Source organism: Tupaia chinensis, unplaced genomic scaffold, assembly GCF_000334495.1.
Source record: "Tupaia chinensis unplaced genomic scaffold, TupChi_1.0 Scaffold000320_1, whole genome shotgun sequence".
NCBI classification, from domain to species: Eukaryota; Metazoa; Chordata; class Mammalia; order Scandentia; family Tupaiidae; genus Tupaia; species Tupaia belangeri.
The window spans coordinates 2,138,586-2,152,429 of NW_006159813.1; the positions used below are offsets into that span (position 1 = coordinate 2,138,586).

The 13,844-nt window shown below is 46.3% G+C and overlaps 2 protein-coding genes across 5 annotated transcripts in view; one reads left to right on the top strand and one right to left on the bottom strand.

Annotated features, from left to right (window-relative positions):
• Window positions 1-3,560, top strand: part of PLA2G1B (phospholipase A2 group IB) — a 12,329-nt gene extending 8,769 nt beyond the window's left edge. The window contains exon 4 of the mRNA XM_006151536.3: window positions 3,355-3,560. Coding sequence (XP_006151598.1) covers window positions 3,355-3,473 — 119 coding nt within the window. The 3' untranslated portion in view covers window positions 3,474-3,560. The remainder of the gene's footprint in view (window positions 1-3,354) is intronic.
• Window positions 3,561-5,403: 1,843 nt separating this feature from the next.
• SIRT4 (sirtuin 4) overlaps window positions 5,404-13,844 on the bottom strand; it is an 18,865-nt gene continuing 10,424 nt past the window's right edge. For 2 of the 4 annotated variants that reach the window (XR_335019.2, XR_335016.2), the window contains exons 2-5: window positions 13,143-13,634; window positions 9,856-10,150; window positions 9,557-9,761; window positions 7,878-8,098 (exon numbers count right to left, since the gene is read on the bottom strand). Coding sequence is in view for 1 of the 4 variants with exons in the window: in XM_006151535.3 (XP_006151597.1) it covers window positions 9,609-9,761; window positions 9,856-10,150; window positions 13,143-13,633 (939 nt within the window). In the remaining 3 variants the exon portion in view is untranslated. Of the gene's footprint in view, window positions 5,542-5,920; window positions 6,257-7,877; window positions 8,099-9,361; window positions 9,762-9,855; window positions 10,151-13,142; window positions 13,635-13,844 lie in introns of those variants that run through there. The other 2 variants (XR_335017.2, XM_006151535.3) reach the window with 2 other exon arrangements.

The following is a 13,844-nucleotide window of genomic DNA, read 5'->3' on the forward strand; positions in this document are numbered from 1 at the left end:
TGGTTTTTTATTTATTTATTTATTTATTTTTAGTGATTTTTTCTATAGGGTGCATGCACTTGCCAGAAAGACAGATAGAAAGAAAGAAATCACCCTGCAGGGTGGATGGCCACACCTCAATCCCTTCTCCTCTCATGATTTTGGGCATGCATGTACATGCACCCAGTGTGAGTTTCACGCTGTCGGGTCTAGGACTCGAACCACGACTGACTACATAGGAGTCCAGTAACGTAAGCATTATGCCATCTGCTGGTTCCAAGACAGGTTTTTTTTTTTTTTCATTTTGAATAATTATTTATTTAATTTTATATGCTATTATTATTTATTTTAAAAATTTGATCAGACAGAGACAGAGAGAGGAAGGGGAAGTAAGAAAACAAGCTGCCAGGTCCAGAAGTCAAACCACAGGCGGCCCTGTGGGAGTCCAGCCCCTCAACCACCACACCACCTGCTGGCCCCCCAAGATAGGGATATTTGACAGTATCTTTATACCTTGTGATCCGCCTGCCCCGGCCTCTCAACTAGCTAGGATTACAAGGGCACACGACCACGACCCTGGAACTGAATCTGGCTGCTCTGGTGCCCTCCAGTCTCCAAGTAGTGGCAGTGCCGGAGCCAGGGCTCCTGTAATCCTCTCTGTAACTCTGTGGGACAACCCCATCTCACAGGTGAAGAAACTGAGGCTCAGCAGGGACCACCTGCTGGTCCCTATACTGATTATTTCATGGAAAAGTGGATGGGGCCAGCAGGTGGCATGATGGTTAAGGCGTTGGACTCCCACATGGCTAATCTCGGTTCAAGTCCTGAGCCTGGTAGCTTGCTTTCTCCCTTTCCTTTTCTCTCTGATGATTCTACCAAGTAAAAAAATACATATACTAATAATAAATAAAATAATACTTAAAAAAAATAGAGTGGAGAGCTATCATTTATTAGACTCACTACATTGCCTTGCACTGGGTGAAGTGTATATCAAGACAGGTCTTGTTATTCTCATTTTACAGAAGAGGAAGCTGAGGGTCAAAGATAGTCATCTGTCCAAAATCACAAAGTTTCTTAGTGCTGGGGCTGGCAGGTGGCATGGTGTTTAAAAGGTGCTGGATTCCCACATGGCTGACTGCAGTTCGAGTCCCGGACCCAGTGGCTTGCTTTCTCGCTTTCTCTCTCTCTCTGGTCAAATTTTAAAAAATAATAATAACAACAAATTGAATTAAGTAAATATATAAATAATTATTTTTTAAAAGTTCCAAAAAATACTTGGATGATATTTGAACCCAGTTTCATCTAACTTAAAAGACTCTTGCAAGGGACCATCAGGAGACGCTGGACACTCCCACATGGGTGACCACAGTGTGAGTCCCAGTCCTAGTGTTTTACTTTCTCACTCTCTCTCTCTCTCTCTCTGTTTCTTTCTGGTCAAATTAAAATAAATGAATAAGAAAATAAAATTAATTATTTTTTTTTTTTAAAAAGGCTCTAGTCCTAGGTCAGTTTCATGGCATGGTGGTTAAAGCAGTTGGAGTCCACAGGGCTGACCACACAGTTTGAATCCCGGCCCCAGCAGCCTGAAAAGCGCACCAGTGTGTGTTTGTGCATGTCCTAATCTTGAAAGGAGGGGGAGATGGAGAAGGGATTGTGGCATGACCACGCCCCACCGGGAGATGCTTTCTCCCTCTGCCTCTCTGGTGAATGTATGCACTCTCTATTAAGATTTAAAAAAAAAAAAAAAAAAGAAGAAGAAGAAAGGAAGAAAAAAGAAAAGCTGTAGTCGTAAGCACTAAGTCATGCAGCACACATGGGAAAACACGCCACCGGGAAGGGGATTTCTGGGCAGACAATTCAGGAGTGAAAGGTTCTGTAGGGGCCCAGCATTCTGATTTTTTAAAAAAGACTTATTTTATTTAATTAATTAATTTATTTATTTATTTTTGAGAGGTTTTTGCTATAGAAAGAGAGACAGAAAGCGAGAAATCACCCCCCCATGGGGGATGGCCATGCCGCAATCCCTTCTCCTCCATTCTCTTCTCGGGATCTTGGGCACATACACACACACGCCCAGCGTCAGTTTAAGCTACCGGGTCCAGGACTTGAACCACAGTCGACTACATGGGAGTCCAGCAACATAGCCATTACGCCAACTGCTGGTCCCAAAAAAGATTTATTTTATTTAACTTTAATTAATTCATTTTAATTGGAACAGAAAGGGACAGAGTGAGAGAGAGAGGGAAAGTGAGAAAGCAAGCTACCAGGTCCGGGACTCAAACTGCAGTCGGCCACATGTGGGAGTCCACCACCTTTAACCACCACCACATCTGCCAGCCCCTATTTTTAGGGTTTTCTTTTTTTTGCCATAAGTCACATGTGCTCACCAGAGAGACAGTGAGGGAAAGTGAGAAACGACCCTCAAGATGGGATGACCACACCACAATCCCTTCTCCTCTTGGAGAATGTGCCTGGCATGATTTTCAATCCAGTGGGTCCTGGACTTGAACCACACAGTCAGCCACGTAGGATCCAACCACCTTAACCACCGACCACTGGTGGGGCCAAGATATGTATATCTGACAGGGCCTCTGAGTGTTGCAATCCTCCTGCCCCAGCCTCCCGATTAGCTAGAGTACAGGTATTCACAACTGCACCTCGCATGGTCAGGCTGGCTCAGGAACCAAATCCAGACTTCCCATGCAACTCCCACCTTCCCCAGCAGCAGGACCACCACAGTGGGATGGGGCGATAGCTTCTTCTTTTTTTTTTGAGAGAGAGAGAGAGATTTTTAGATTTTTGCTATAGGGCACATACACTCAGAGAAACAGAGAAAGTGAGAAATTACTCTCCAGGGGGGATGGTCACACTGCAACCCCCTCTCCTCTATCCTCCTCTCAAGATTTTGGGAACACATGCACATGCGTCTGGCATGTGTTTCAAACCACCAGGTCCAGGGCTCGAACCATGGTCGGCCATGTGGGAGTCCAGCACCTTAGCTATAATGCTACACCTGCTGGCCCCTTCTTCTTCTTTTTAGTTATCAGAGTATATATCCACATTGTTGGGATTTGGGGCATGCACACATGCGTGCGTGCACACACACACACACACACACACACGTACCATGCGTATTTTTCAAGCCACTGGGACCAGGATTCAAACTGGATGATCAGTCATGGGGATGAGGGTCCCTCCCTTAACCACTAGGCTATAGGGCAGGCAACCATGAAGTATTTTTATTTGCTTAATCCGTCACCCCTAAACTTGCACCAGTGGAATGGCCACCAGCTTATGCCAATGAAGTCTTCCTGTCCCTGAGTTGTACAAAGCAGGGTCCGCCCCGACTCAGTGCCCTCCTTTGTTCCTCTCCAGGCAAAAACAATGAGTGCCAGGCCTTCATCTGCAACTGCGACCGCAACGCGGCCATCTGCTTTTCAAAGGTCCCCTACAACAAGGAGTACAAGAACCTGGACACCAAGAAGTATTGCTAGAGCTGAGCGTCACCTCTGAGAGCCCCTTCCCCGTGCCGCGCCTTCCCCTGACTCCGTGCCCTTTAATAAAGCACCCCGTTGAACGACTTCACGTTTGGAGGTTGTTTTATATTCTCTACCAAACGGAAGTCTCTGCTTCCTCTTTCACGAACATCATTCCTTCCAACCTGGGAAGTTGGCATTGAGTTGGAAGGGTATTCCCAGGAAGCGAGCACCTTAGAACAGGAATAATGATTGACCTCCACCATTACTGATTATTTCCTCCGGGGCCAGGACGGTGTCTCTAAATCTGCCTGGGGCCTGTAAGTGGCATGATGACTGGGGAGCTGAACTCTCACATGGTCGACTGAAGTTCAAGTCCCGGACCTGATGGCTTGCTTTCTTGCATTCCCTCTCTGTTTCTCTCTCTCTCTGGTCAAATTGAGAAGAAGAATATTTAGGGACCGGCAAGTGGCGTGGTGGTTAAGGGTGCTGGACTCCCACATGGCCGAACATGGTTCAAGTCTCGGACCTGGTGGCTTGCTTTCTCACTTCCTCTCTCTCTCTCTCTCTGATCAAACTGGAAAATAATAATGATAATAATAATAAATAAATAAAGTTAAAATAAAATAATTCTTTAAAAAAAGAAGAATATTTAATAAAATGAAATAATTCTAAACTTTTTTTTAATTAAAAAATTAATTTCTCATCTATTTGGTTTTCTATCACCCTCACTTTTTTTTTTTTTAATTTGCCAGAAGGCACATGTGCTCACTGGGGAGAAAGAGAGAGAGAGAAATTGAGAAAGCACCTTCCCTGGGGAATAGTCAACACACAATCCCTTCTTCATTTTCCCTTCAGGATTTTTGGGCACAAACACACACCCAGTGTGTTTTTTAAGCTGCATAGTCTGGGACCTGAATTGTGCCATCAGCCATGTGGGATCCAGCCACCTTAAGCACCAGGTGACAGGCAGGCCCCTATTTGGCTTTCTAAAGTGGAGCACAACTGGGGCCAGCATGTTCAAATCCTGGACCTGGTGGCTTGCAAAATCACAACAAATACGTAAATAAATAAAAAGTGGAACACTGGGGCCGGCAGATGGTGTGGTGGTTAAGGCGACCACAGTTTGAGTCCTGGACCTGGCGACTTGAAACTCACAGTAGGTGTGTGTGCGTGTGTGCCCAAAATCCCAAGAGGAGAAGAGATTGTGGCATGGCCATTTTTCCTGGGAGGTGACTTCTTGATTTCTGTCTCTTTGTTTCTCTCTGTCTCTCTAGTGAGTACATGTGCCCTATAGCAAAAAATCTCTCCAAAGGAAAAAAAAAAAAGTGGAGCACAACTACATCTCATCTCATTTAATGCTCAATGCAGCTCTCCGAGACAGATATTCCCTGCTATTTTATGGGGTGGGAACTAGACTCAGAGAAGTTAAGCCACTTGCCCAACGGCACACAAATGGCAGTCAGGACCTAGCCTGTGTCCCTTCTGGAAGTTTGAGATTTTGTTTAAACTTCCCCGGGTGCAGTTGCTTTATTTACCCACCAGGTTTCCGCAGCATTAAAGAATGAGCTCAGAACGGGACAGGCTGGGTGCAATGAGTGGCCTGGTCACCCGAGGTGACCTTGGGCAAGTTCCATGAGGGCTCCAAGCTTCAGAATTCTCACTTTTCAGAAGAAAGAATAGTGCCCGTGTCATGTATCACGGGGTTGTGGGCACAGCGGAGCAAATGTGTCCTAAAATGCTTTCTAAGGTGTTTGTCATTGAGCAAATGTCTAGTGTCTTCCTAAGGGAGAGGGGAGGGAAGGAGATTCACTTTTTATTTTCTTTAGAAAGGTTTTATTTCATCAAACAAGATTTACCTTAAAAAAAAGTTATTCATTTTTATTTTCTGTATCTTTTTAAAAATAATTATTTATTTATTACTATTATTTTTCAATTTTACCAGAGAGAGAGAGAAAGTGAGAAAGCAAACCATCAGGTCCAGGACTTGAACCACAGCCTTTAACCACCATGCCACCTGCTGGCCCCTTAGTACCGTCTTTGGGTAACTGAGAAAATCTGTTTCAAAGCACTTTAGGATCTTTGTCTGAAAAACAAACAAACAAAAAAACCTGGAATGAGGTTGATAGCCTAACATCTCTTCAGAAATTTTTTTTTTTTGGGGGGGAGAGGTTTTTGCTATAGGGCATGTACGCTTGCCAGAAAGACAGAGACAGAAAGACAGAAAGCGAGAAATATCCCCCCCTCCCCGCCCCCAGGGGGATGGCCATGCCACAATCCTTTCTCCTCCATTCTCCTCTTGGGATCTTGGGCACGCATGCACATGCGCCTGGCATGAGTTTAAGCTGCCGGGTCCGGGACTCGAACTGCGGTTGACTACATGGGAGTTCAGCAACATAGCCATGACACTAACTGCTGGTCCCCACCTCTTTAGAATTTTAATTAGTGATGAAGAAGAAACCTACCTTTATGGAGGTGAAAAGAACTCTGTGTTTTCAAGATCTGAGATTATCCCAGGTAACTGAAACGTGCTTCCTAGGCGGGGTAGTGTGAGTTAGTATTGCCTGCCCTAATTTTAGACAAAAGGCTACCGGCGGTAGGCTCTGCTTCTTCCATCCGCTTGACTTTCTGGTGAGATTGTGCAGAAAGCCATAGCCTGATACAGACTCTTTCTGGCTGAGAGAGTAGTTAAACAAGTCCTGCAGCTTTTCTGGGCAGGAGCAAATCAACTTCAGAGGCCACTTGGGAACGAACTGTTTCTTGTCTGTGGTCGGTTCAGGGCAGGTGTTGCATTCTGACAGCTGAAATAAAGTGGAAATCCTTAGAGGACTGTGTCATAAAGTCCCATTCTCTTTTTCTTTCTTTCTTTCTTTTTTTTAATTAAAGAACAGTTTAATTGTATGATTTTTCTTTCTTCCTTTTTCTTAAACCTCAATTTTATTCATTTTTGGTAACTTTTTTTTTAGAGGTTTTTGCTATAAGGTGCGTGTGCTCACCAGAAAGAGAGAAAGCGAGAAATCACCCCCTGGGGGGATGGTCACGCCGCAATCCCTTCTCCTCCATTCTCCTCTCGGGATCTTGGGCACGCACGCACATGCGCCCGGCGTAAGTTTAAGCCACTGGGTCCAGGACTTGAACCGTGGTCGACTACATGGGAGTCCAGTGACACAGTCATTATGCTAACTGCTGGTCCCGCTTCCTTTCTTTTAAAAGAGATATTTTTGCTATAGGGTGCATATGCTTGTCAGAGACAGAGTCAGAAAATGAGAAGTCACTCTCCAGGGGGCTCCGCAATCCCTTCTCCTCCCTTCTGCTCTTTGGGATTTTGGGCACACACACACACACACACACACACACACACACCTGGTGTGGGTTTTAAACTGCCAGGTCCGGGACTTAAACTGCAATCGACTACATGGGAGTTCAGTGATGCAACCATTATACCATCCGCTGGTCCCTATTTTTTCTTTTTTTTTTTTTTAAGAGGTTTTTGCCATAGAATACATGGAGTCTCTGGAGAGCGAGATAGGCAGAGACAGAGGGAAACTGAGAAGTCACCCCCCCTAGGGAGGATGGCCAAGCTGCAATCTCTTCTCCATTCTCCTGGAATCTTGGGCATGCGTACACATGTGCCTGGTGTGAGTTTCAAGCCACTGGATCCAGACTGGAACCATGGTTGGCCATGTGGGAGTCCAGTGATGTAACCACTATGCCATCTGCTGGTCCCTACTTATTTATTTATTTAATTTGCATTCACCAGAAAAAGAGAAAGTGAGAAAGCAAGCTGCCAGGTCTGGGACTCGAACTGTGGTTGGCCATGTGGGAGTCTAGTGCCTCAACCACCATACCACCTGCTGCATGCCCCCTCCCCCATTCTCTTTCTCTTTTTTAAAAATAACTATTTTATTTTTAACTTTATTTTATTTATTTATTTTATTTTATTTTGACCAGAGAGAGACAGAATGAGAGAGAGAGGGAAAGTGAGAAAGCAAGCCGCCAGGTCCAAGACTTGAACCACTATCAGCAGTGTGGGAATCCAGCGCCCTTAACCACCATGCCATTTGCCAACCCTAGCCACCATTCTCTTTTTAGCTGATTAAAAATAAAAAGTGTGTGTGTGTGTGTGTGTGCACGCACATGAGTCTGTGTATATATATATGAACACACAGCCCAGACACCTGGTATTCTATTTTTAAAGTATCCCTTTATTCTCTAGTTAATAAAAAAAAATGAGTTCATGTCATTGCTCAAAAAAAGTATAAAAATGATTCGGTTAAAAGAGCTTAATCATTTGGAATTATAAATTAAGTCATTTCCTTCTACCCTTCCCTGCCCCCCCACAGCCCCGAAGTAATGAGTTTCCTGGGTCAGCCCTCCAGAGACAGAGACCATTCTGGCCTACATATTTCCAGGTCATTTCTTCTACCAGGTGAGAAACGGAGGAAGGGAAGGCAGTTTTCCTACAGAGAGAAGTTGCTGCTTTTCTTTAGGAGCAAATCTCATCAGCCTGAAGACCTGAACTCCCAGGCTCTGAGCCCTGCCCGGTTCAGAGGTGGACTGGCAGGGAGGTATTTTGGCTGCCCTCTAGGGTGTACTCATGAGCTTCTATTAGTTTGAGGAAGACAGGATGAATCCTTAAGGATCTGGAAGGAAATCAAACACATTAATGCCAAGAGAGCTGAGAGCGGGTTAATTGGACTGATTTTAACCACTGACCTGTCATTCAAATACACCATAACCGTGGGGCCAGCAGGTGGTGTGGTGGATAAGGCACCGGAACCATGGCTGATGGCGGTTCGAGTCTCAGACCTGGAGGCTTGCTTTCTCTCTTTCCTCTCTCTGTCTCTTTGGTGAGGCACATGAAATTTCTTAACATAATAACAAAATTAAATGAGTCTTTAAGAAGAAAAACAAAACAACAACAAAAAAAAGGGGGACCAGCAGGTGGCGTGGTGGATAAGGCACTAGACACTCCCACATGACCAACCATGGTTCGAATCCTGAATCTGGTGGCTTGCTTTCTCACTTCTTCTCTCTCTCACTCTCACCCTCTGTCTCTCTCTGGTCTAACTAAAAAATAAATGAATGAATAAATAAAATAAAATTTATAAAAAGAAGAAAAACAAGGGCAAGCCGATGGTGTAGTGGTTACATTGCTGGACTCCTACATGGTAACCACAGTTTGAGTCCTGGACCCAGTTACCTGAAGATCACACGGAGTGTGTGTGTGCGTGCCCAAGGTCCCAGGAGGAGAATGGAGAAGGGACTGTGGTATGGCCATCCTCCTGGGGCGTGATTTCTCACTTTCCCTCTTATTGTTTCTTTTTCTCCAGCAAGTACATGTATCCTATGGCAAAAACCTCTAAAAAACCAAAAAAAGGGGACCAGCAGATGGCATAATGTTTATGTCGCTGGACTCCCATGTAGTCAACCATGGTCCAAATCTTAGACCTGGCAGCTTCAAACTCATGAAGAGTGTGTGTGTGTGTGTGTGTGTGTGTGTGTGTGTGTGCACGCGTGCCCAAAATCCCAAGAGGGACTGCAGAGTGGCCATCTCCCCTGGGGGTGATTTTCCACTTTCTTTCAGAGAGACAGAGAGACAGAAGTGAGAAATCACCCCCCGCCGGGGGAGGGGGGGGGATGGCCACGCTGTAATCCTTTCTCCTCCATTCTTCTCTCGGGATCTTGGGCACACGCACACACATGTACCCATCATGAGTTTAAGTCACCGGGTCTGAGACTCGAACTGCAGTCCCAAATAAAACAATACTTAAAAAAAAAAAAAAAAAGAAGGGATAAATAGGGACCAGCATTTGCAATAATGGTTATGTCACTGGACTCCCACATGGCTGACCATGGTTCAAGAATGAAGCAGAAAGGATTGTGGCATAGCCATCGCCCTGGCGGGGGGGTGGTGGTGGTGATTTCTTGCCTTACGTCTCTCCATCTCTACAGAGAGCACATGCGCCCTATAACAAAAATCTAAAAAAAATGAATCAATAAAGCAGCAACCTAGAACCTTCTATATTTTGTCTGCGTGCCCTTAAACTGCCAGGTGAATGGGAACTCACCCTGAGAAGGTTACCTGAGAAGGTCTTTACCTGTGGCAGCAGGATTCAAGTACCCATTTCTGGCACAGGGGTGTGGCTGTGGTCAGTGCGGGTCTATCAATGGCAGCAACTCTCCACAACGAGAGTCCAGTTTCAGAGATGCCAAGTCATCCGACCGTGTAGGCCCAATGTTGAGTATTGCAATTGGGAGCTGCTTCTCCCGGGCGGTGAGGATAAACCTGTAACCAGAATACACCTGCACGGTGACAAGACACCGGTCAGAGCTCTCCGGAGCCGGGCAGGTCTCCCTGCCTGCCAAGGGGGCAGCTACGTCAGACAGGGTCATTTACCTGCAAGGACGATCCCACCACCAAGAGGGAGTCGGCTTCTTTCACACGCTTGTGCACAAAGTCAACCTTGTCAGGGTTCACTGTGTCCCCGAAGAAAACGACGTCTGGCTTCAGAGGGCCTCCGCACCGAGCACAGGCCGGGACCCGAAAGCTCTGAACCTGTTCCTCCGAGAGAAAGACGTCACCGTCGGGCGCCAGGCCGTGGGCCTCGGCACTCCAGGTGGGGTTCAGGACCTCAAAACGCTCCTGCAGCACCCCCCGGGGAGTCTGCTCCCCACAGTTCAAGCAGAGGACCCTGAAACCAAAGAAGAGGTAACCTGAACCGTGTCCGTGGCCAGCACAGAGCTGTCCAAAGAGGTTTTGTCCCCCACCGCCATTGCAGCTGCTCCATCATGGCTTCCTTCCTTCCTTTTTGCTATGGGAAGACCAGCAGGTGGCGCGGTGGTTAAGGCACTGGACTCCCACATGGCCAAGCACGGTTCCAGTCCTGGACCTGGCAGCTTGAAAATCACGCCAGGAGCATGTGTGGGTTCCCACAATCCCAGGAGGAGAATGGAGGAGAAGGAATTGCAGGGTGGCCATCCTCCTGAAGGGATGATTTATATATATATATATAAAATAAAAAAGTTTAAGAAGAGATAGAGGCCAATGCATAAGAAGCCAGATCCCACATGGCTAACTGCAGTTTAAGCCCTAGGCCCCGCAGCTTGAAATACATCCTGGGTGTGTGTGTGCACCTGCGTAGGCTGGAGGAATGAAGAAAGGAGTGTGCTGTGATCACATCCCACTGAGGAGTGTGCACACTCGCTCTCTCTCTCTGTCTCTCTCTCTCTCTCGCAAGTCCACATGCCCTCTCTCAAAAAAAAAAAATAAGGAAAAGAAAAAAATAAGTAGAAATGATCATTTTTAAAAAAGAATGATTTTATCTAACTTATTTATTTATTTATTTAAATTTGACCAAAGAGGGACAGAGCGAGCAAGAGAGAGACAGAAGGGAAAGGAAAGTAAGAAAGCAAGCTGCCAGGTCTGGGACTCAAACTGTGGTTGGTCATGTAGGAGTCCAGCATTCTCAACCACCATGCCACCTGCCAGCCCCCAAATGATAAAATCTTGACAAAACAAATCTTTGAACCTGGATAGTGGTATATAAGAATTTATTATAGTACTCAGTTTTGCGAATGCTTGAAAAAAAATTTTAAAGGATTATTTTCTTTAACTTTATTTATTTATTTTAATTTGACCAGAGAGAAAGAGGGAGAGACGACAAGACAGCAAGCTGCCAGGCATGGGATGCCAACTGTAGTCAGTCACGTGGGAGTCCAGCACTCCTAACCACCACGCCACCTGCCAGCCCCCAAATGCTTGAAATTCTTATCATAAAAAAATGTTTTTCAGGAACAGCAGATGGTGTAATGGTTACATCACTGGATTCCCGTGTGGTCAACTGCAGTTTGAGTCCTAGACCTGGGGGGCTTGAAACTCACACCTGGCAGGTGTGTGTGCGTGCCCAAGATCCCGAGAGGAGAATGGAGGAGAAGGGACTGCGGCGTGGCCATCCCCGCTGGGGGGTGATTTCTTCCTTTCTGTCTCTGTCTCTCTGGCAAGTGCATGCGCCCTATAGCAAAAATCTCTCTCTAAATAAAGATGTTTTTCATGGGCCCATAGGCATCATTAACTCTCTAATCCTGCTGACACCGCCTGAGTCTGGGTTTTGCAGGCTCACTCCCTAATCCGTCCCTTCTAATCCTAACCTTCTTCAAATGCTATTTTTATCACGTCGCTGTCTTACTCAGAGACCACTAATCGTCCCCTTCGGTGTCTCATAACTGACCCAAACCACCGCCTGATTTTCAGATGCCACCATGATTTGGGGTTAGCCTTTCCAGACAGTCTGATTTCAAACTAGTCCCCACCCCACCCCTGCAGAGTCCAGGCCAGACGACTCTGGGCTCTATAAATTCCTTTCATTGAGAAAGTTCTCAGGCCAGCCCCACAGCCTAGTGGTTAAAGGAGTAAGATACCCCATTGCCAGCCCTGGACCCAGGCACCTCGGTGTGTGTGACCCCAGTCCAAACAGCATGGAGAAATGGAGGAAAAGGGATTGCCGCGTGACCGTGTCCTACTGGGCATGCTTCCTCCCTGCCCCTCTCCCTCTGTCTCTCTCTCTCTCTGGCAAACAAACCTGCCCTCTGACTATTATAAATACACAGAAAAGGGGATGGCAGGTGGCGTGGTGGTTAATGGCACTGGACTCCTACATGGCCACCTATGGTTTGAGGCCCGAACCTGGCGGCTTGCTTTCTCACTTTCCCTCTCTCTTTCTTTCTCTCTCACTCTGTCCTTCTCCGACCAAATTAAAAATAAATAAATAGATAAACAAAGTTAAATAAAATAAATCTAGAAAAAAAAATAAATAGAAAGCCTTGTTTTAAAAACATAAATTTTTTGGGACCGGCAGTTGGAGTAATGGCTATGTTGCTGGACTCCCACATAATTGACCGCGGTTTTAGTCCCAGACCCAGTGGCTTAAACTCATGCTGGGCGCATGTGTGTGTGTGTCCAAGATCCCAAGAGGAGAATGGAGGAGAAGGGATTGCGGCACAGCCATCCCCCGGGACAGGGATGATTTCTCACTCTCTGTCTCTCTGTCTCTCTCTGTCTTTCTGGTAAGCACACATGCCCTATAGAAAAAACCTCTCCAAAATCATAATAATAATAATAAATAAAATAAAATTTTTTTGGGGGGGAGACTTTTGCTATAAGGGGATGTGTGCTCTCCAGAAAGACAGAGACAGAGAGACAGAGAGTGAGAAATCATCCCTGTCCCGGGGGATGGCTGTGCCGCAATCCCTTCTCCTCCATTCTCCTCTTGGGATCTTGGACACACACACACATGCGCCCAGCATGAGTTTAAGCCACTGGGTCTGGGACTAAAACCGCGGTCAATTATGTGGGAGTCCAGCAACATAGCCATTACACCAACTGCTGGTCCCACTTTTTAAAAATGTAAAAGGAAAGATAATAAACCTGGGGCCGGGAGGTGGGGCAATGGTTAAGGCACTGGACTCCCATGCGGCCGACCATGTTTTGAGTCCCAGTCCTGGGGGCTTGCTTTCTTGCTTTCCCTTTTTTTCTCTCTGGTCAAATTAAAAAATGATAAGAAATTAAATTAAAATTCTTTTAAAAAATAATGAAGATGAGACTAAAAACAAAAATAGCTGTGATGAAGACAGCTCAGGTCCCTGATGTCACCAACGCACACTTTCGGCACTTAACCCTTGCAGTACCTGTGCATGCATCCGTGAAGCTCTGTCAGGCGCTGGCTCCCCGCCTTGGTATGCAAGGCGTCCACGTTCTGGGTCACCAGCCAGTGCAGCTTTCCGAGTTTCTCCCACCTGCTCAAAGCCCAGTGTGCAGGGTTAGGCTGGTGGGAAGAGAACTGTGGCCAGCCCACGAAGTTTCTCGCCCAGTAGCGCTGGCGGATTCGTGCGCTCCGGACAAAGTCGCCATGCTGGATGGGCCTCCGGTCGGTGCGCGCATAAAGTCCCACCTTCTCTGACCTGTAGTCGGGGATCCCTGACTCGGTGGAGATTCCAGCCCCGGTCATCACAAGGAGTCGCTTGGAAAGGGTGATGAAGCGCTGGAATTCTTTGACCTTCTCAGGGTCCAGAGGAGGGCTCGGTGGCACGAATAATCCGAGGGATCCACGCGAGCACTGTCGGCTGAGGTTTGCGGTGCAATGACCCTTGCTAAAGGTCAACCCAAGGCTCATCCTCATTCTGGAGAGAAAGAAACACTCTTTTATTTATTTATTTGTATATATTTATTTTTTAAATAATTATTTTATTTAACTTTATTTTATTAGTATTATCATTATTATTTTCCAGTTTGGTCAGAGAGAGACAGAGAGAGAGAAGAAGTGAGAAAGCAAGCCACCAAGTCTGAGACTTGAACCGTGGCTGGGAATGGTGGACGCCCACTGCGTTAAC